This window comes from Mustelus asterias, chromosome 9 (genome assembly GCF_964213995.1).
Source record: "Mustelus asterias chromosome 9, sMusAst1.hap1.1, whole genome shotgun sequence".
NCBI lineage: Eukaryota > Metazoa > Chordata > Chondrichthyes > Carcharhiniformes > Triakidae > Mustelus > Mustelus asterias.
Genome location: NC_135809.1, coordinates 80,964,374 through 80,986,485, shown reverse-complemented (window position 1 = coordinate 80,986,485; position 22,112 = coordinate 80,964,374). Strand labels below are relative to the sequence as shown.

The 22,112-nt window shown below is 47.1% G+C and overlaps 1 protein-coding gene across 2 annotated transcripts in view; it reads right to left on the bottom strand.

Moving 5' to 3' along the window:
- Positions 1 to 6,541: 6,541 nt before the first annotated feature.
- The window catches only part of dgkza (diacylglycerol kinase, zeta a), a 515,809-nt gene continuing 500,238 nt past the window's right edge, over positions 6,542 to 22,112 (bottom strand). For both annotated transcript variants that reach the window (XM_078220418.1, XM_078220419.1), the window contains one exon: positions 6,542 to 7,369. In XM_078220418.1, coding sequence (XP_078076544.1) covers positions 7,253 to 7,369 — 117 coding nt within the window. In that variant the 3' untranslated portion in view covers positions 6,542 to 7,252. The remainder of the gene's footprint in view (positions 7,370 to 22,112) is intronic.

Below are 22,112 nucleotides of genomic sequence, written 5' to 3'. Positions count from 1 at the left end.
AATTTTATTCTTACTATACTTCTCTGTGGTATAACTCAGTGGTTCGCTGGGCTATTTTTAAGAGTCAACCCCACTGCTGTGGCTCTGCAGTTACTTATATGCCAAACCATGTATGGACAACAGGTTTCCTTCCCTGAGGGAGATTAGTGAGTCCATCCATCCTGATTGTGGAAGGCACCATCACAAAGAATAGTTGAATGAACTAACCTTGATGCATTTCAGGGTAAGTTTGAAAAGAAGATGAGGGAGGAAGGATTAGAAGCAATGATTGATCGAATTAGTTGAAGGTGGGCAACAGGCTCTTGGGGAGTATAAATTCTAGGATAGACCAGCTGGACTGAATGTTGATTTTGGGTGGGATTTTACGGCTTTGGTCAACAGACCTTTCCATTCTCGTGGCAGGTTGTAAATTTCCGGTCTTTGAGTCAGACTATTTTTTTTGTTCATGGGATGTAGATATCGCTGACTGGGCCAGCATTTATTGCCTATCCCTAATTGCCCTTGGAGGGCAGTTAAGAGTCAACCACATTGCTGTGGCCCTGGAGTCACACGTCGGCCGGACCAGGAAAGGAAGACAGGTTTTCTTCCCTTAAGGACATTAGTGAACCAGGTGGGGTTTTAACGACAATGGTTTCATGGTAATTCCAGATTTTTAAAATTCAAATAAATTATTATTCCAGTGAGAATACCAGTATGCCACCACCTTTCTTAAGAGTGTGTGAACAAAGTTGAAGTTATGTCAACCAATTGGGAGAGCCGCCTGCGGCAACTCTGTCTCTCCTCCAGAGGATCTACCTACATGTATGACACTCATAAACGCAGCTCCAAATGTGTAAGGTTGGTTGCAAACAACCTAGATTTGACTGTAACTGACTTCCAATGTTGATAGTAGGAGCAGGCCTGTTTGCTGTGATTTTGGAAGAGGTGAGGAAATAGATAAAGAGAAATAAAAGCATCTTAAAAGGGAGTCAGTCTCAGCAGAAACATTTTGTCAGTATAAACTGACGGAAAACAATTATGTCAGCTTCTGATTGGCTTGACTCTTTATGCTTCTTTTTATTGGTCCAGTCTGATGCAAATACAATCAAATCCATTTAGATGCAACCCATTAAATGGACATTTATACCAAGTCCCAGCTTGTTAATCACTTAGTCAGCAAAGGGGCAGCCACTTCTCACACAACCAGCATAAGTGCTACATTTTATCCATTGGACCCCATTGTGACATAAACTGCCCCATCTGCTATCTCCAGAGCCATCTCTTGTGCCCCTTGCTGCTTTCTCTTGTTCCCATTGTAAATGGGCATCTGGAGGGCAGGGGGAATGCCTTAAAGGTGCCATTTTGTTCCATCCCCTCTTTATTGCCCCATGGGAAATGGCAGCCTGCTAAAAAAAAATCACCAAAGTACCACGTCAGCGACGTGACACAGCCAAATTCAAATCAAATCCCCACAAGTACAGGTCACTGTTTAGGGATGAAGGGTGGGAATTTCTGCTGATTTTTCCCCTCCCTAGTATTGGGGCACTGAACCCAACCATATCTTAGTTCAACACACACCAAGAGTTAACACTGTGATCTTCTGGTCTGGCTGCCTCAGCACCATAAGGAGAATGAGACTGGCACTATACTTCAGGATGCAGGCATGATGTTTCCTCTGGCTGGGTAGGGGACGGGGAGGGGTGGTCTAGAACAAGGGGGGGGGGGGGGAGTTATAGTCTCAGGATACGGGTTAGGACTGAGATGAGGAGAAATTTCTTCATTCAGAGGGTGGTGAACCTGTGGAATTCTCTACCACAGAAGGCTGTGGAGGGCAAGTTGCTGAATATGTTTAAGGGGGAAATAGATTTCTAGATGCTAAATGTGTCAAGGGATATGGGGAGAGCGCACGAGTATGGTGTTGAGTTAAAGACTCATCCACGTTCATACTGAATGCTGGTACAGGGTCGAAGGGCTGGAAGGCCTACTCTTGCTCCTATTTTCTATATTACTGTTAAGTGAGCGGGGGGTGGGGGGGGAAGAAGGTTGCACATTCTAAAAAAGTGTGGGATAAAATGATTAGTCATTCTTTTGCAGAGCTCTTCCATCAAACTGCGACATGAAAGTCCAGTAGGTCTAAGCATTCATGTCAGGAAATGTTACCATCATCTGAATGATTCGCTCCTTTGAATGCAAATTTTGCGTTCATACAAATGACAGGAAGCAATGCTGGGGAATGGGGCATCAGGCATCAGCACCTCCCCCACTTCCCCACAGTTATAGCAGCAGGCCATGCTAAAAGAAGCCCCTTGCCATTCTCCCCCCGCCCTCCCCAGCCCCCCCACCCCCGAAATGTGCTTCAGCTCCAGGTCACAATTGCTCACCTCTCTTATGCTTGGATCAGACTCCATCTGCCCCCCACCCAATTCCCATAACAACCATCCCATGGCCTTATTTGAGTAAGATTCCTGATTTGTGCTGTGGATAAGGAACAGCTTTGTGCTGAAGGTCTGCACTGGATGGATATTAACTCGGGAATACAGCAGAAGAGATTTCATAGAATCCCTACAGTGCAGAAGGAGGCCATTCGGCCCATTGAGTCTACACCGACCACAATCCCACCCAGCCTCTATTGCCGTAACCCCATGCATTTACCCTGCTAATCCTGCTGACACCAAGTGGCAATTTAGCATGGCCAATCAACCTAACCCGCACATCTTTGGACTATGGGAGGAAATCGGAGCACCCGGAGGAAACCCACGCAGACACGGGGAGAATATACAAACTCCACACAGACAGTGACCCAAGCTGGGAATCAAACCTGGGTCCTTGGCACCGTGAGGCAGCAATGCTAACCACCGTGCCATTTTAATATAGGCTGAATGTGATGGATCCCAGGGATATCACCCAATGCACAGACCCGCCTTGCTCCTCAGCCCCAGCTGTTTTGACTGGATCCCCATTTTCCAGCTGTTCAAATCTCTGGGAATGGGCACCTCTTTTGCTTGTGCCATTATATATCTGACGGGATAGGAAACTGCACAATGTCAATGGACTGAAAATTGTGAAAATCTCTGTCAACGCATCTCATGATGGGGCTGGGACAGAATAAATGGATGGAGATACTGGGGAGGAAAAGACAGCATGTCTGAGTTTAAAAGCCAAAGATAACATTTAAAAGCAGCCAAAAACACACTGCTAAAGCAAAAAACAAAATGGAGACATTCTTTGCGATGTCCACAATTGTGGCTTTTCAGTTCCATTTCAAACACACTAAATGGATTCATTTCATCATGAGCTGTGCAATCTCATGGTAATGACGTGCTTGTGTCTAATTCCTTTGTCAGCCACTCCCATTTTGAATTAATTGGACCAGCAAAAAAGCTCTTCATGGTTAGAGCCCAAAATACCACCGGATAAACCGGTAAAACAATCAGGTTGGATCAGCCCTGCTGGTAATATCACCAGTTTTACTGACATTTCCCACACAGGACTGCCAGTGCCACTGTCAATATCACCAGTTTCAATGGCACCTGTCACAGGGCTACCAGTTCAGAACTGGACCAAATGGTACCAGACTTTAATGGTCATTTCTTCTGGGTATTAGGGCAGGAAACTGGAATTCAATACAAACAGGGCAATTGTTCATTTGACAGTATCCTCCAGTGATGTAATTAGCAGGCTATCATTATCAAAATGGGAGCAATGCTCCAATACCATTGCAATAAACTCCACATATAACACCCCCCCACCCCGTCTTCTACTTTCCACTGCCAGTCCCACTTTGGCTGGAGGGTAGTGGAAAGCGTGGAGATTTGTCCACCTGAAGCAACCTCTTCACGTACAATATCGGCCCTGGTGAAAAGAACAGGCAGTGTTAGTGGCCCACTGACTGGAGAGTTTCATCGTGAGGAACACTCTGGGACTTGGTTCACAGTTTCAAGGAGGAACAACGCAGCTGCATCCAACTCATTTGACACGAGGCAAATCAAGGCATTTGTTTCCAAAACATACACGCACACAAAATGCAAATATAAAAACAACTGCCAATGGTCGAAGATATGTCAATCTACAAAAAGGGGTCCATATATTTTTAAGTAATTACACACACAGAAAGGTCACAAAGACACATCAAGAGGATCTCACTGGAAAATTACAATAACTGTATTATCCTGGAAAATTTACAACTGGACAGAAGAACCTGTTCACACAGCCAGTGGCAGAGAATGGAGCAGCCCATCTCGATTCCACTCACTTCCCTCCTGGTGCCCGCAGTCCAGGGTGACAGTTTCGAGGACGGTGTGGCAGAGTCCAGTTCTTCCCTTGCTGCTGGCTGTGTGCTCCTTTTCCAGGCAAGGTCAGAGAGTCTGTAAACCTTTTCATTTTGTTACTCGATCCTTTCTCATACTGAGTATCAACACTGGGGGTGATTTCATCCTTTTGGCAATAGTGGGAAGCCGGCCATATTGGTTCTTCCACCCGTCATATCACCCACACAACTTTCCTGGGCGTTGAAGTAAAAGTTTAAATGATTTCCCCCACTAAGCCTGGGCTCCTTTCCTTCAATAATTCAAAACAATAGTAATGTCCTTTCTCCTACAGCAGTATTGCCTGGATGTTCAGTTGATGTCAAGTCATATTATATATATATTTTATACATATATATATATATATTTAAATCTAAACCAATCACCAGAATCTTCAGAAGTTCTGCACTGTTGGATTAAGGCCTTTCTTATACATAATATATACAGTGCAACCATACAGTACCAGTGTAATAGGCTGTGCACCCTTTAAATAAATCAGATTCTTAAATAGCCTCTTCTCTTTCTGATCTACCACACTGTCAGGCTAAGGAAACCTTTTGGAAACTGAGACTGATGGTCTCCATGGCTGGGTAATGAACAAGTAATCTACCTGTGAGTGGTGGCAATGAACAGTCGCATTTTAATATCAAAGTGATCATCATCTGACTACTCAACCTCGGTGCTGTGATTGCTTTCTGATAGGTTGGAGCCCACAGGGGCCTTTCAAATCAAATTACACCTTAAAATGTTCAGCGTCTTAAAAAAGGTTAATGGCCCCATCAGGATTTTAAAAAGGTCACACCAAAAATTGCTTTGCCACAACATTCCATATGACCTCTTTCAGAATGGAAGAGGACAGAAATGGCTTTAGCAGCAGCCACAATGTACAGAGGCCGGTGTATCGGCATGAGAATCTGCAAAAAAAAACATTCCACCAATCTGGCCAAATTCTGCCTTTGAAGTCCAAATAGATTGCCCGTCTTAATATGGTTACTAGGGAAGGGGCACTGGTTACAGTTCCCTGAAAGGTCAGAAATTGAAAGACTGGTTCTGCAGAAGAATCATGTTGGCCGAAATTTTCCGGCCATTCAGGCTGGCAGGGTTCTCCGGTCCCGCCGGCAGTGCACCCCTGCCTGTGGGTATCCCGCCAGTGTGGGGTGACATCAAAGGGAATTCCCATTGACAGCGGCGGAACCAGAGAATCCCGCCGCAAGCAAACAACGCACCACCTCCCGACGGTGGAAACATGCCCATTAACTCTCTTTCTCTGTCCGCACAGGCTGCCAGCCAGACCTGCTGAGTATTTCCAGCATTTTCTGCTTTTATTTCAGATTTCCAGCATCTGCAGTATTTTGCCTTTATTGAAAGACTGGTTGATTCCTCTCTCCCCGCCCCCCCCCCCCCCCCCCCCCAACGCCCACCCACCCCCCCCCCCCCCCAACCCCCCCGCCCCCGTTTGGGGCTTTGAGGTTAACTGTGGCACATTAAATGATCAGGTAACGGCACAGAACAACAGAACCGAGGACCTGCCCGGTTGCTGGGACTCAGTACTGCACAAGTCGATGCACTGTGATCAACTGAGCCGGCACGGAAGCAGAGAGTAACTCTCAAACAAACACTCCTTCGGACATAATCATGGTGAAGGCCTCCCTGTTGCCAACTTGTGGAATGTTCTAAATTTGCATTTCTGCTCATTGACTCGGAATAGGATTTTTTAAAAAAACAACCGTCATCATCTTAAAAACATCTTGCACAGACCTCTCTCAATTAGACAACTTACACAGAAAAATGCAGTACGGAGACAGCGAACGTCTGATAATTTTGATCTGCAGCTATACAGATCTGCAGTCTTTTTCGGAAATGCCCAGGTAAAAGTAAACAGTAACACCAGTGGTATGTTTAAAAAAAATTATCAACGGTAAGAAGGGTAGATATGAAATGTCTGCAATAGGGGTACGGATTCATCTGTCTCCATCTCTCACCAGTAAGTCAAATTGCCGGTGAATTTGGGCCCCGGACATCAGGGAAACCCAGCCACTTGATCCGCAACTGCCACACAGCTTCCGGTTTCACTTTCTCAGCCTCCTCTGGCTTTGTGGACCCCACCCCCATCCCCCACCATCCTCTGGTGGTTATGAATGGATGTTGACTGCAAACACCAACCACCACCTCCCCCCCCCCCCGCCCCTCACTACACTGTAAACATTACAAAAGCTAAACGGACTGCCCTTTAAACTCCAGTGAGTTAGTAGCAGATATCATTTGAAATCACATTTAACAGCATCACAATTAAACATTCCAATGTGCACACAAAAAAAGTATACTTTTCCACATAATTTTCTTTTAAAAAATACGGCTGCAAAATAGATTAGATCATATTAATATTTTCAGCCTCCACTATAATACACCGGCCCTTTACAAAGTAGTGAGTGTTCACCTTGGATCCTTTCATACGACCTCTCGAATCGCTACCATCTCAGCAGCAAGGACAGCAGTAGGCATATCCCAGGTATGGAAATACGTGGTGCCACTATGTAGCGTGCAGTTTAAACAGCATAAAGTTAACTCGAGACATCACCGCATGTAGCCAACTTTGTCAAACACCATTGACCTTATTTATCCATCCATCCATGAGGCTCACCTTGGCAGATTGTTACCACTCAACCGTTGCTTGGTAGCAGTAACTATCTTGTTGCCATTTTTGGTTTTGGCATCTTGGTTGCTTCAGCTCGTGGCTTTAGTCAGTTGTCAGTTGTGGGGGGAGGGAGGTGCGGGGGGAGGGTCAATAAAAAAATACACACGCGCGCACGCACACACACACACACACACGCACACAGGCCGGCCAGTGGTCGAGTCACCAACGAACCATGTTCTCACAAATGGCAGGGGGCATGCACAGTCTTTGCGGGGAGGAAGGCGAGATGGAGTGGGGGGGGGGGGGGGGCCTTGCCGTCAGCTCCTCGCTGGTGTTACACAGCCGTCTCCTGGTCCTCTCGCTGAATCATCTGGTAGTGCTGTCGGTTCTCCAGGTATGCTGCCAGCTCCATGTCCATGGCCTTCTCTGCTTTGTTTTTGGGAGTGTCTCCCTGAGAGGCAGGACGAGAAAGAGAGAAAGGTCAGTCAGGAAGGGGGCAAGTGTGCACGGCACCAATGTTCTACCTTCCCTTTTAATAGGGCACTTTCTAAAAGCAGGCTAACTAAACCAGAGCAACAGGTGATACTGTCTGAAAGAGGTTTGAAATAGGCTGCATCCTTTTGCTGATGTTTTGCTAATATCTAAATGGCTCCCACAACATAGAATCCTACAGTGCAGAAGGAGACCATTCGACCCATCGAGTCTGCACTGACCACAATCTCACCCAGGCCCTATTCCCATAATCCCATGCATTTACCCTAGCTAGTCCCCCGAACACTAAGGGTCAATTTAGCATGGCCAATCCACCTAATCCGCGCATCTTTGAACTGTGGGAGGAAACCGGAGCACCCGGAGGAAACCCACGCAGACACGGGGAGAACGTGCAAACTCCACATGGACAGTGACCCAAGCCGGGAATCGAACCTGGGTCCCTGGCACTGTGAGGCGGCAGGAAACATCTCGCTAACATCAGGATAGTTTAGGCCTGTTACAAAGTAGACTCTTTTTGTGGTATGGTGTCAGCCGTGGTATCAGTTGGTAGCACTGTCAGAAATCATGGGCCTAAATTTTTAGGATGGCAGGGGGACGCTGGCTCTGACTGCCCTGCTGCCATTTTATACTCTAATGAATTGTGTACAGTTTTGGTCACCTAGTTACAGGAAGGATGTAAATAAGATTGAAAGAGTGCAGAGAAGGTTCACAAGGATGTTGCCGGGACTTGAGAAGCTGAGTTACAGAGAGAGATTGAATAGGTTGGGACTTTATTCCCTGGAGCGTAGAAGATTGAGGGGAGATTTGATAGAGGTGTATAAGATTTTGATGGGTATAGATAGAGTGAATGCAAGCAGGCTTTTTCCGCTGAGGCTAGGGGAGAAAAAAACCAGAGGGCATGGGTTAAGGGTGAAAGGAGAAAAGTTTAAAGGGAATATTAGGGGGGGCTTCTTCACGCAGAGAGTGGTGGGAGTGTGGAATGAGCTGCCAGATAAAGTGGTAAATGCGGGGTCACTTTTAACATTTAAGAAAAACTTGGACGGGTTCATGGATGAGAGGGGTGTGGAGGGATACGGTCCAAGTGCAGGTCAGTGGGACTAGGCATAAAATGGTTCGGCACAGACAAGAAGGGCCAAAAGGCCTGTTTCTGAGCTGTAATTTTCTATGGTTCTATGGAACGTTGACTGCTCTCCGCTCGGGAGGGTATCCTACCTTGGAGAGCTGCCAGCCAATTTGCAGTGGCCAGAAGAGGAACTGCATGGAGCTGTCTGACGCTAAGTCTGGAGAACTGGAGACACGGGTAAGTGTAAGGGGTCCAGGGTGGGAAGGGGCTGGGCATTGTGAAGACAGCGATTGGGGTCTCGTGGTATAGGCTTGGGGAGTTGGGGGGGTGGTCCCGGAGGTCATCAGGCCTTAAGGGGAGGGCTCCCCAGTCAGAAAGGGACCTCTGTGTCGAAAACCCCCGACCTCGTCCGCGTCTGGGATTCTACGGAGCCACTGCTGCGAATGGAGTTTTGGCTGAAAGCTAAATTCTCCATTCCTGCTGGCAGCGGGGGCGGGTGCGGACGAGATCGGAGAATCCCGCTCCTGATATAGGCGCCCTCCCCTCACCTTTCCCGTTCAAGATTGAAGCTTCTTTATTTCCGGTTTCCTCCACATAGCCTCAATCCTACCGCCAGCCCGTAAGGATTGAGGCTGGGCAGGAAATGGCCCTTAATGGCGATTAATTGGTGACCTAAAGGCCTCAGTTGGGGCAAGGGTGGATTTCCCATCTGAGGCCTTGCCCGTCCCAGCATAAAGTCGTTGCGTGGTTAAGGTGGGCAGGTTTGGGGGTTTTATGAGAAGGGGAGAGAGCATTAAATGGGGTCAAATTAAATCTCAGGACATGAGCACAAAAACTGGAGCTGACCTTTCAATGCAGTACTGAAGGAGTGTGACACTATCTGAGATATTTTCTGATGAAATGATTAACCAAATCCTGACCTCACTGCCCTCTCAGGTGAAAATGATTGGGAGGAGGCAATGGCTTGATGGTATTATCGCTGGGTCATTAATCCTGAAACTCAGCTAATGGTCTGGGGATAAAAGCAAAATACTGCGGTTGCTGGTATCTGAAATGTAAATAGAAAATGCTGGAAAATCTCAGCAGGTCTGGCAGCATCTGTGGAGAGAGAATAGAGCCAATGTTTTGAGTCTGGTTGACCCTTTGTCAGAGCTAAACGCAAAGAAAATCAGAAGAGATTTATACTATGAGGGGGCAATCTGTAATTGGACAAAGGGAATGTAAATGAGGATGAAGAAGGCTGAGAAAGGACTTCTCTGTCTACAGCTCTTCACACCCCACATCCTGCAGGACTCCATCCGATTCTCTCAGTTCCTTCGCCTCCGTCACATCTGTTCTGATGATGCCACTTTCCATAATAACACTGCCAATATGTCTTCCTTCTTCCTCAATTGTTGTTTTCCACCCATTGTGGTTGGACCCATTGTGTCCAAACCATCCCCCAGGCCACTGTTCTCACTCACTCCCTCCCTCCCAGAACAAGGATGAGGTCCCCTTGTCCTCACTTTTCACCCCACCAGTCTCCGCATTCAAAGGACCATCCTCTGCCATTTCCACCAACTCCAGCATGATGCTACCACTGAACACATCTTCTCCTCATTCGTCCTATCAGCATTCCGCAGGGACCGCTCTTTCCGGGACACCCTGGTCCACTTCTCCATCACACCAAACACCTCAACCCCTGCCCACGGCACCTTCCCAGGCAATCGTGCAACACCTGTCCCTTTACTTCCTCCCTGCTCATCGTTCCAGGTCCTGAACACTCCTTTCAGGTGAAGCAGCGCTTCACATGCACCTCCTTCAATCTGGTCTATTGCAATCCCAATGCAGTCCACTCTACATCGGAGAGACAAAACGTAGACTGGGTGACCACTTTGCTGAACACCTTCAGTGTGCCCGCAAGCAGGACCCAGTCCTCCCTGTCACTTGCCACTTCAACACATCACCCTGCTCTCCTGTCCACATGTCCGCCCTTGGCCTTTTGCAAAGTTCTAGCGAACCCCAACGCAAACTGGAGGAACAGCATCTCATCTTCCGATTGGGCATTTTACAGCCTTCTGGACTGAACATTGAGTTCAACAACTTCAAAGGATGAACTCTCTCCTCTACCTTCACCCCATTTCTATTTATTGTATTTCCATTTGTTTCTTCTTTTCATCTTATTCATCAATTTATATCACCCCCCCCCCCCCCCCGCCCCCCCGCCCCGCTTTAGGGCAACTGCCTTAACCATCTGTACCTCTGTTCTGCCATTCACACATTCTGATCACTTAACGGTCACTTGTAGTACTTTTCTCAGCCTTCTTCATCCTCATTTACATTCCTTTTGTCCAATTACAGCAGCCCCCCCCCCCCCCCCCCCACCACCACCACCCTCATAATGTAAATCTCTTCGCTTTGCTCTTAGGTCTGACGCAGGATCATCCAGACTTGAAACATTGGCTCTATTCTTTCTCCACAGATGATGTCAGACCCGCTGAGATTTTGCAACATTTTCTGTTTTCATAATGTTCTGGGGACCCAGGTTCGAATCCCGCCACAGCAGATGGTAGAATTTGAATTCAACAAAAATACCTGGAATTAAGAATCTACTGATGACCATGAAACCATTGTCGGAAAATCCCATCTGGTTCACTAATGTCCTTTAGGGAAGGAAATCTGCCCTCCGTATCTGGTCTGGCCTACATGTGACTCCAGAGCCATAGCAATGTGGTTGACTCTCAACTATCCTCCAAGGGCAACTAGGGATGGGCAATAAATGCTGACCAGCCAACGACGCCCCATGTCCTACAAATGAACAAAATAAAATCCCTGGGAAGCATTTCAAAGCAGGGCAGGGGATGCTGTCTGGGGTAACAATTACCTCTCAATCAACGCCACAAAAACAAATTATCATTGTTCCATTTGCTAATTGTGGGAGCTTGCTGTGTAAACTGTTTGCTAGATGACAACATTTCAAAAGTATTTGATTGGGCACAAGAGCTTTGGGTGTCCTGAGGTAGTGAAAGGCGCGATAAAAATGCAAGTTCTCCTTTTTTTGTTATTACAAACGAGCGGTTTCAACCTGGCTACACCAACATTGGGCATTCCTCAACATTTTCCACACTGGCCAAGGCCTTTGTGCAGCAAATTGGCACAAGTGGGGTCTTGCAGGAACCTGAGCTACAGCTGTGGTGCACTTCAATCAATGACTCACAGCATTGAAGACTGATCCTGACAAAATTCAGCAAGGGCTCAGAGAGGTCGCTATTACCCGGCTTGGGATTACTGCATACGCTAAAAAAAAAGGGCATCCTCCATTGCCCATGCTTGCTCTTGGCATAGTCAACAATGATGACCAGCGTTGCCAATCCCTCTACCTCCCTCTCTGGAGTAATCCCTGGCAGATGACAAGGAGTAAGTTGATTCATGACAGAGGAAGGAAACTCTGGTGTTCTGTAGTTCACACTGTGGCAGACATCACATCTATGTTTGCATGTCTAAAACAGCTTTGAAAATAGAATCCCAGATACAGAGAAATTGTGCTTTTTCATTAATTAAGGACAACAGCTTCTATTCCCATTATACATTTTTATCTTCATTTTTCAGGATGTGGGTGCCATTGGCTAGGCCAACATTCATTGCCCGTCCCTAATTGCCCTCAGGAAGGTGGCGGTGAGCTGAAGTCCCTGTGGAGCCGGTACACCCACAGTGCTGTTAGGAAAGGAGTTCCAGGGAAAGAGTATCATAGAATCCCTACAGTGCAGGGGAGGCCATTCGGCCCATCGACTCTGCACCAACCACAATTCCACCCAGACCATATTCCCCTAACCTCACATATTTATCCTGCCAATCCCCTGACACTAGGGTCAGTTTAGCATGGTCAATCAACCTAACCCGCACATCTTTGGAGTGTGGGAGGAAACCGGAGCACCCGGAGGGAACCCACAGACACGGGGAGAATGTGCAAACTCCACACAGTCACCCAAGGCCGGAATTGAACCCAGGTCCCTGGCAACAGTGCTAACCACTGTGCCACCGTGCCACCCCAAAGTATGGCAAGCTACCTCACAAACAAGTAAATGAAAACAGATGAGGAGCCGAGGAAGGAGGGAATAAGAAGTGAGCAAAACTTGATGCAAGAGATGAAAAGATTTGAAAAGATTTCAAAGGAGCATGAAAACACATGTGGGGTGGATTCGGGAGGCAGTCAGATCCAGGGTGGTTGAGGAATCATCTGGATTGGAGGGATTAGTGGAAGCACAAAAGAGCCAGAGGGACAAAGACTTTAGGAGGGTACGAAGGACTGGGGAATTATACAGAGAACAGGGTGAAGGGTAAAGCCATGTAGGAATTTGAAGATATAGAAGTGGATTTTAGATTGTGAGGCTGGGAGGCAATGTAGGTGAGTTAAGATCAAGCTGACAGATGAGTGGGATTTAATACAGGGGCAGTGTGTGTTTGTGTGTGCGGATTATACAGGGGCAGTGTGTGCATGTGCGCATTCGTGTGGATTTTGGACACGTCGGGCTGTGTGGTTTAAGGAAGACATCAAGGGAAAGATCGGATCCAGGATCTCTCCTGATCAGTCTTAATGGTGATGTGGAAGTGAAAGCCACACCAGTTTGGAATTGTTCCCTGGGTCACTAGATACAAATGGCGCGCTCGGTCTCGGTCACAGCAATCACACCATTTAAATACCAAGAGCAGTGAAATTGGACATTGATTAGTAGCACATAATGGGCAATGGTGAAACAGCAGTCCATTGTATAGACCTCATCTGATTTTTAAAACATTTCCCATTGAAGTCAATGGTGTAGATAATTGGGCAGGATGTAAAAAGGGGGGCTGCAGATTCGTTTGCATTATCGACAAAGACCAACATTCTGCACCTAATCTAAATCAGCATGAGAATGCTGGAAATATATCTACAAGACAGGGGAGGGTATCAATCAAGGCAACCCAGATTGTAAATGAACGATAATCCCTTCGCTCTGATCAACAACTTGTATTTACAGAGCACCATTATCTTCGCAAAACACCCCAAAGGGAGGATCGCATGTTTGTTCTCAGAAAAAGAAATCTGCCAGTGAGCGAGGGAGGAGATAGTAGGATCATGTTTAAAGCGGTTGTGCATGTCAGAGAAGGAGGGAGAGGTGGAGGCAAAGAGGCTTAGGGAGGGAAGTGCACAAATATGATCGCATGGAATAGAGCTGTCTTCAGTATGAGGTGTGAGAGCTGGAGTTTGTAAGGTTAGAGGGGCCTGGAATCCTTCTGTCACTGTAACCCCACAGCGTGAGGTGAAGCAGCAGCCCCCCCAAGCACTTCACATGTAAGTCACGCTCCCTGTCAGCTGGACAACATCCTATCGCGAAAGGTGTCAAATCAGTTAGGTTCCCTCACACTTCTTGCATAGCCATCTCCCACAGGACAAGTGAAGGCGACACTACAGATTAAAGCAAATTCCAAACTGTTTCAGAGGACAGCGAGACAAAAAAAGCCCTTCAGACTGAAACAGTTCTGAGTTCTTTGTAATTCTAAAGTGTTTTGGAAGAAGTTAAAAAGGAGCAGCAATAGTTTCTTGTGGGTTCATTGTAAATATTATTATCTTACATCCAGATTATAATATCGTGTTGAGGCCAACTTGATTGAGGATTGAAGATTGGCCAGTATCAGTTTTAAGATTCCTGTACATCTTTCAGTTCAGACTGCCAATCGCTATAAAAGGAAACAATCTAAAATCCACTTCTAAATTTTCAAATTCCTCCATGACTTTACCCTTCACCCTGTTCTCTGTATACTTCCCCAGTCCCTCGTACCCTCCCAAAGTCTTTGTCCCTCTGGCTCTTTTGTGCTTCCACTAATCCCTCCAATCCAGATGATTCCTCAACCACCCTGGATCCGACTGCCTCCCGAATCCACTCCACACTTTCGGCTCCTCATGGGTGAACATTCTACACTGTCCAATCCATACAGCTGGAAATTTTCACCAACTCATTCCCTACACAACCAGCGTTATACAGTGGAGGGAGAATCCCGGATCATGCCCTGCATGCCACATGGAATGACTAGAATCGATCTGAAGGTTTTAAGACGTTTACCAATTCTTCCCCAAGTTTCTATAAATATTCTCGATTTCCTTCCAAGAATGTTCTGTAACATTTTAGTATCACTGAAATCATCCCAAGAGTAAAGAACGCAGCTCGTAAATGTTTACCGAAGTCTAGTAAATTGTTAGAGCTCCCAGCCGTTACTTTTCTAGAGAGCAAGGGAAGGCTCTCGTTAACATTTCGAGCTTTATACACTTATTGGTCTTCCGAATTTAAATTCAACATTGACCTGTGTGTGTGTGCTGATTATTTTATTTCTACTTGTTATGAGAGAACTCAAGAGCTGGAGATATGTGCTTTGTTTTGAGACTGCTGCTCTGTTCCAGATTTATTTTCTCCTCTTCCTCAAGGTCTGACGTACCTCCGTATCAAATGCTGCTGAATTGGACCACCCACAGATTCCTCCGTCGGAGCCCATGACAAATGAGTGACAGGTGAGAAACAGCTAGCCATCCCGTGGAGGACCATCCCCAAATTCCTTCGCGTGCTTTAGCTGGCTTCAAAGTCAACCATCAAGAATCTCTCCCCTGGGACAGGATGAGCTCCCTTCTAACTGACTACATCAATGGGGCTGTCTCCTTTCCCCCTCATTACCACCAGCCCAAAGCCACCCTCAGCGCCAAGGTGGAAACTTTACTTACTGGCAGGTGAACTTCACACACTATGTTATAATAAGCACTGAAAGCAAACCACTTCCTGAACAACAGCTCAGCCACCTATTCCTTTCCCCCGAGGTTTCTGCCTTTAGAATTGGTGGCGATAAAAATTTAAAATGTGTGCCCATGTCTCACAATGGCATCTGCCGCTCCGTGGGCACTGTGTAAGGAAGTAAAAACCACAGTCGTACAAAGCACCTACACAGCTTATGTGCTTATGCAGCCCCCACCACAGTGGCTATACTGAACCCACAAAGAAGGTAGTCACCGTGGCCTGGCACTAGAGCCATATTTTCTCAACAGGCTTTTTATCAAACTACTGTCTCCTATTGCTGATTTTTCACAGTTTCCAGTGGTTGCTATAGCATTCATACAAGAGAGCCTTACAATGTGGTGAATGCTTATAATTTTCCATGCCAGGCTGATCTGGGGCCTACAATGGGCCTTCTCACGCAGAGGCGCAGGATTTAATGCTTTGCCAGAACTGAACTGGTTCTCCACTGAAATGTGCTGCCTCTTATAGCAATAGAAGGCATTTCTGAATGAGCTCGTGGAGTGAAACCCCCCACTGTTCTTCCATTGGATGAGACAGCAAGGATTAATTACTCTGAAAGCTTTGTGGGTAGGATGGTGCTTCAGTGTATTGATATATGAGCACATTGCCCTACGTCATTCAACGCACGAGTGGATGCTCTGGCGATTCAGGGTTCACTTTAGTCAGACACCAGAGTGAGATATTCGTCTACTGGCAAAAGGCTAGAAATTGTGTGTCGCAGAAGGGCCTTGGGAGGCATCCCCTTACGAGTCACGAATGGAATAGAAAGTTGGAAAACTATTTTTTTTAAAAAAAATTTTTTTTTACTTCATTCTTAAAGTTACAAAGTTCAGAGTGGATCAGGCAAACCCAAATCCATTCCTTGCTTGCTCCAAAAACCAAAATCAAAATCCAATTGAATCCAATTCAAGGTCCCCACAAGGGAGTCAAAAAAGATCCAAACTGACAAGATGAGGCTTTGCACCCCATCTTGGGCTTGATCTGACGCTTGATCTTAGGCAAAAGGCCAAGAAAATAGCCGAGAGGAATGAAAGGAAGAGACTTGCATACATATTATGCCTTTCACAACCTCCAAATGCTTCAGAGTCAATGAGACACCTTTTCTGGAGGGCAGCCACTTTTGCAATGATGCAGAAACATGACAGCTAAGGTCCCACAAACACAAATAAGGTCATCACCAGACCATCGTTCTTGTTAAGTGATGTTGATTAAAGGGTAAATATAGGCCAGGCCACCAGGGACTGCCCTTGCTCAAAATAGTGGAATCAAAGTAGACAGGGTCACACACACCCCTAACAATGCGTCACTTCCTCAGTACCGGGTGAGGCATCAGCACAGATTTTATGTTCAGGTCACCAGTGGGTCTTGAACCCACAAGGTTCTGACTCAAGAAAGTGCTACCCCTGAGCCACAGCTGGTATCCAATCACCTCGGCTTAAGGCAAATTGGGGCAGTCGGACAGAATACCCACTTGAAGCCAGGATACTGACCAAAATTCTCCGGCCATTCACGCCCTGCCACCGCTGCCAGTCAGGATGGAGAATTTGACGCTCAGCCAAACCTCCGTTCACTGCAACAGGACCAGAGAATCCCACTGGTGTGAATGGCTGGAATCCGCTCACTTGCCGGTATTTTATGACCTCGCTCGGGCGAGCCTTGTAAAATCCCACCCGAGGCCAATGGAGAACTCTGTTCTGCGAGACGCGCCCGGCCTGATTCCGGGGCAGACGTGGCGGTAAAATTCCGGCCAATATCTCCAGCACAGAAAAAATCAGAATGGAGAGGGAAGAGTCAATGGTATGAAATTGTTGAACTCAATCTGGAGTCCAGGAGACTGTAAAGTGTCTAATCAAAAAATTATTTTCCTCCTATCTATTGCAGCTTTTCAGTAACTGCAGTATTTTGCTTTTAATCGGATGTAACTATTGATTATTCTGTTATTTACGATCACTTTAGACAAATCATTTGTTTCTTTGCTACAACTATTATCAATCCCTTTGCCCTTTGTACCCTGAAATCTTTTGTCAGTCAATCTCTCCCACTCTATCACAGATCTTCCTTTTTGTTCTTCCTCCCCCTGCACTCTTTTCATTGCATCAATATATTTACATAGGAACATAGGAGCAGGAGTAGGCCATTCAGCCCCTCGAGCCTGCTCCGTTATTTAACTAGTTCATGGCATATCTACCTCAACTCCCATATCCCTTAATGCGTCAACTGTCTCGAGATCTATCGATCTCAGTCTTAAACACACTCAATGTCTGAGCCTCCACAGCCCTCTGGGGTAGAAAATTCCAAAGGTTCAACACTCTCTGACTGAAGAAATTCCTCCTCATGCATGTCCCAAATTGCTTACCTCTTATTCTGAGACTGTGCCCCCCTAGTTCTAGCACTTACCTACCAGCCAAGAAAACATTCTTCCTGCATCTATCCTATCGAGTCCTGTAAGAAAGCTGCATGCTTCAATGAGACTATTCTTCTAAAGTCCAGAGAACACAGGCCCAGTCTGCTCAATCTCTCCTCATAGGACAATCCAAGCACTCCCTCTATCGCAAGTATGTCCTTCCTTAGGTACGGAGAGTAAAACTGTACACAATGTTTTAGGTATGGGGCATCTTCCTTCAGTTCTGTTCAGTCCCTTCTGTCTTCCTTTAGCTCTGAAGAAAGATCCTTGACCTGAAACACACTCTCCACTGATGTTACCAGACCTGCTACTGCCGGCATTTCCTGGTTTTATTGCAGATTTCCAGCACCCACAGTATCTTGTTTTGTTTGTTAGCCTCACTATCTCTCCTCACCGAGATGTCCTAGGATCATTATTTTGTATTGGGAATCATAGAATCCCTACAGTGCAAAAAGCGGCCATTCGGCCCATCGTGTTTGCACTGATTCTCAAAAGAACATCCCACCCAGGCCCTGCCTCCCTCCTTATCCCTGTAACTCCACATATTTGGGTGGCAAAGTGGCTAGCACTGTAGCCTCACAGCGTCAGGAACCTGGGTTCGATTCCTGACTTGGGTCACTGTCTATGTGGAGTTCGCACATAGTCCACGTGTCTGCGTGGGTTTCCTCCGGGTGCTCCAGTTTCCTCCCACAGTTCAAAGGAGTGTGGGTTAGGTGGATTGGCCATGCTAAATTGCCGCTTAGTGTCAGGGGGACTAGCTAGTGTAAATGGGTGGGGATAGGGCCTGGGTGGGATTGTGGTTGGTGCAGACTCGATGGGCCAAATGGCTTTCTTCTGCACTGTAGGGTTCTATGATTCTATGATTTAGCGTGGCGAATCCACTTAACCTGCAAACCTTTGGATTGTGGGAGGAAACCAGGGCAGCCGGAGTAAACCCACGCAGATACAGGGAGAATGTCCAAACTCCACAGAGACAGTCAACCAAAACCGGAGTTGAACCCGGGTCCCTGGCGCAGTGAGGCAGCAATGCTAACCACTGTGCCACTGTGTTACTCTAGAAGTGAGTTGAATTCAACTGCGAAAAGTCATCTCTATCTCCCCCCACACCTCCTTCACCCTATATATCACAGAGTATAATTTGCAGTAATAATTTCAATCACAACAAACTGCATCATCAATATTTTGTTGCATCTTCTGTGGCTGAGCGAAACAACAAAGTTACTGAATGGGCACCTGAACCCAAATGTGGGCTCCACGGAACTTCTGAAAAATCAGACCCAAATAGAGATTTCTCAATAGTCCTCTTCAGACAACTTCACTAAATTTCAAAACTACCCAGAATCAGAAACAATAATCATAAAGCAGCACAGAAACAGGAGCCGGCCATTTCACCCCTTGAACATGTAATAATAATTACTCTTTTCAATGGTTTGAAATTTTACAAGATTTGTTCCAGAACACGTTGTTGAAAAAACAACTAAAAGGTGGAATATATCCATTTTCACACATGGTTTTAGAATCATAGAAACCCTACAGGGCAGAAGGAGGCCATTCAGCCCATCGAGTCCACACCGACCACAATCTCACCCAGGCCCTCTTCCCATAACCCCACGCATTTACCCTATCTAGTCTCCCTGACATTAAGGGACAATTTTAGCATGATCAATCCACCTAACCCACACATCTTTGGACGTGGGGGGGAAACCGGAACACCCGGAGGAAACCCACGCAGACTCGGGGAGAAGGTACAAACTCCACACAGACAGTGACCCAAGCCGGGAATCGAACCCGGGTCCCTGGCATTGTGAGGCAGCAGTGCTAACCACTGTGCCTCTTGCACAATTCAACCATAAAACATTGTAAGGTAGGTCACACAAGAGAGTAGTTCAGCACTGTTTACCAGTGTAAATGGGTGCACTATGAGTATTACTGAGGGAAAGGTTGAGACTCTCGTGTGATTTGACCCCACCCCCAGCAGGATTTCCAGCAGTGGAGGCGGCTCACCATGGGTTGCTGGCGGGATCCTCAGATCCCATTGAAGACAATTTGTGCTGCTCACTGGCCGTGCCGCTGGGGAACCTGCCGCAGGAGGGACCGGAAGAACCCGCATGCGGGAAAGGCCAGAAAATCCAGGCTTTAGTTTTGCTCTTCTTTGGAGTACCAAAAATACTTTGTGTTGTTTGACACCAAATGCTAACACTCTGACTGACCACTGACCTTCTCCTTCAGGTTAGTTATTTTCCTTTACATTGTTTTTTCAATTGGCTTTCATTGTACCTGTTTCTCTTCAGCTGTTTGTTTTCCTAATAAGGCTGGACTGCAGGGCAGATCACAGGGCAGAAAGGGTTATTTGAACTAATACGATGCATACAGAGTGCTGTGAGAGTGGCTCTAATATTTAATAGCAGCCTCTGGGCCTGTCTGAATAAGCTCCATAGGTGGATAAACATCAGGATTGTATGTGATGGACTGCAGTGCATGGCAGTGAATGCCACTTATCATCATCATTACTATTGTCGCAGGATATCTCCTTCATTGCAAGCAAAGAGTTAGTTATGCCTTAACTCTTACAATGCTGGTGGTGATATTCGCTGAGTTAAGACAGTGCCACAGAACACCTCAAAATTGTTTTGACCTTTAACCCATTGACACTTTGCCCTCAGCTGACAGGTAAAAAGGCACCTCACAAGACAGCAGAGATTTCAGGAATGCTAACTTGTGGAATCCACATTCAGATTAGTGTTTTTGAAGAGGTGACACTGAAGGATCTGTTCTCCCAATCATTCCCATCTGCTGGCTTATTAACGACAGGGTCAGTACAGATTCCAGATGGTGGGGATTTTTTTCCCTCTCTCCTCTTGCTTTTGAAACTCCATCTGGTAATTTTCTTCCATAATAACAGCTCCTAACTAATTTCAAAATGGCCCTCACAACATTTGCCCCATCATCTGGCATCTATACACCATTCTGGTCACATTAATTTAGCTGTCTTGCACATAGACAGCTGGGTTCTCACAGAAACAAGCCCTGCTGTATTGTACAGTCTACTGATGGAAGGTTAGCCTTCAAATTTTCTCGAAGGGGCTGTCATTTTGGCTTCGCTCTGTCAAAACTGCACACTGTAAATCATATGGCGGCGAGCTGACTGCACCCTGTGACCACCACTCCTCCACCCCCCCATTCATCCGATATACCTCTCTGCTAGTACCAAGGGCCACATCAGTACTAAGGGCGACAGTCCATAAAAAACTTTCTTTCCCGTGAACATACATCTTGATGGCCCAATGAGTTGTGAAGCTGTAAAACACAGACTCACACCACATGGAGCTTCTCATGTTAGCCTCAGCTTCCAAGGAGAGCAGGATAAGCATCAAGTTTAATCACAGAATGGTTACAGCACAGAATGAAGCCATTCAGCCAATTGTGCTCACGCTGGCTGTCTGCAAGATCAATGTTTCTGGTTCCACCCCCTGTCCTTTACCTGGAGCCCTGCAATTTCCCTCTCCACAGATATTTACCCAACTCCCTCCGGAAATCATGACTGAATCTGCCGCCACCACATTCACAGGCAGTGCCCTAACCATCCACTGCTTATAAAGGCTAACCAGTTTATGATAAAAGAAGAAAAGAGGGAGGAGAGACAGAGAGAGAGCGGGAGGGGGGGGGGAGAGAGAGAGAGAGTTAGAGAGAGTTGGAGAGAAAGGGGGAGGGGGGGGAGAAAGAGAGGGAGAAAGGAGAAAGAGGGGGAGAGAGGAGAGAGTGGGGAGAGAGCGGGGGGAGAGAGCGGGGAGAGAGACAGAGAGGGGGGAGAGAGAGAGGGGGGAGAGAGAGAGGGGGGAGAGAGAGAGGGGGGAGAGAGAGAGGGGGGAGAGAGAGGGGGGGGAGAGAGGGGGGAGAGAGAGGGGGGAGAGAGAGGGGGGAGAGAGAGAGGGGGGAGAGAGAGAGGGGGGAGAGAGAGGGGGGAGAGAGAGGGGGGAGAGAGAGGGGGGAGAGAGAGGGGGGAGAGGGGGGAGAGAGAGGGGGGAGAGAGAGGGGGAGAGAGAGGGGGGAGAGAAAGGGGGGAGAGAAAGGGGGGAGAGAGAGGGGGGAGAGAGAGGGGGGAGAGAGAGGGGGGAGAGAGAGGGGGGAGAGAGAGGGGGAGAGAAGGGGGAGAGAGAGAAGGGGGAGAGAGAGAAGGGGGAGAGAGAGAAGGGGAGAGAGAGAAGGGGGAGAGAGAGAAGGGGGGGAGAGGGGCGAGAGAGAAAGGGGGGAGAGAGAAAGGGGGGAGAGAGAAAGGGGGGAGAGAGAAAGGGGGGAGAGAGAAAGGGGGGAGAGAGAAAATGGGGGGAGAGAGAAGGGGAGGAGAGAGAAGGGGGAGAGAGAAGGGGGGAGAGAGAAGGGGGGAGAGAGAGAGAAAGGGGGGGGAGAGAGAGAAAGGGGGGGAGAGAGAAGTGGG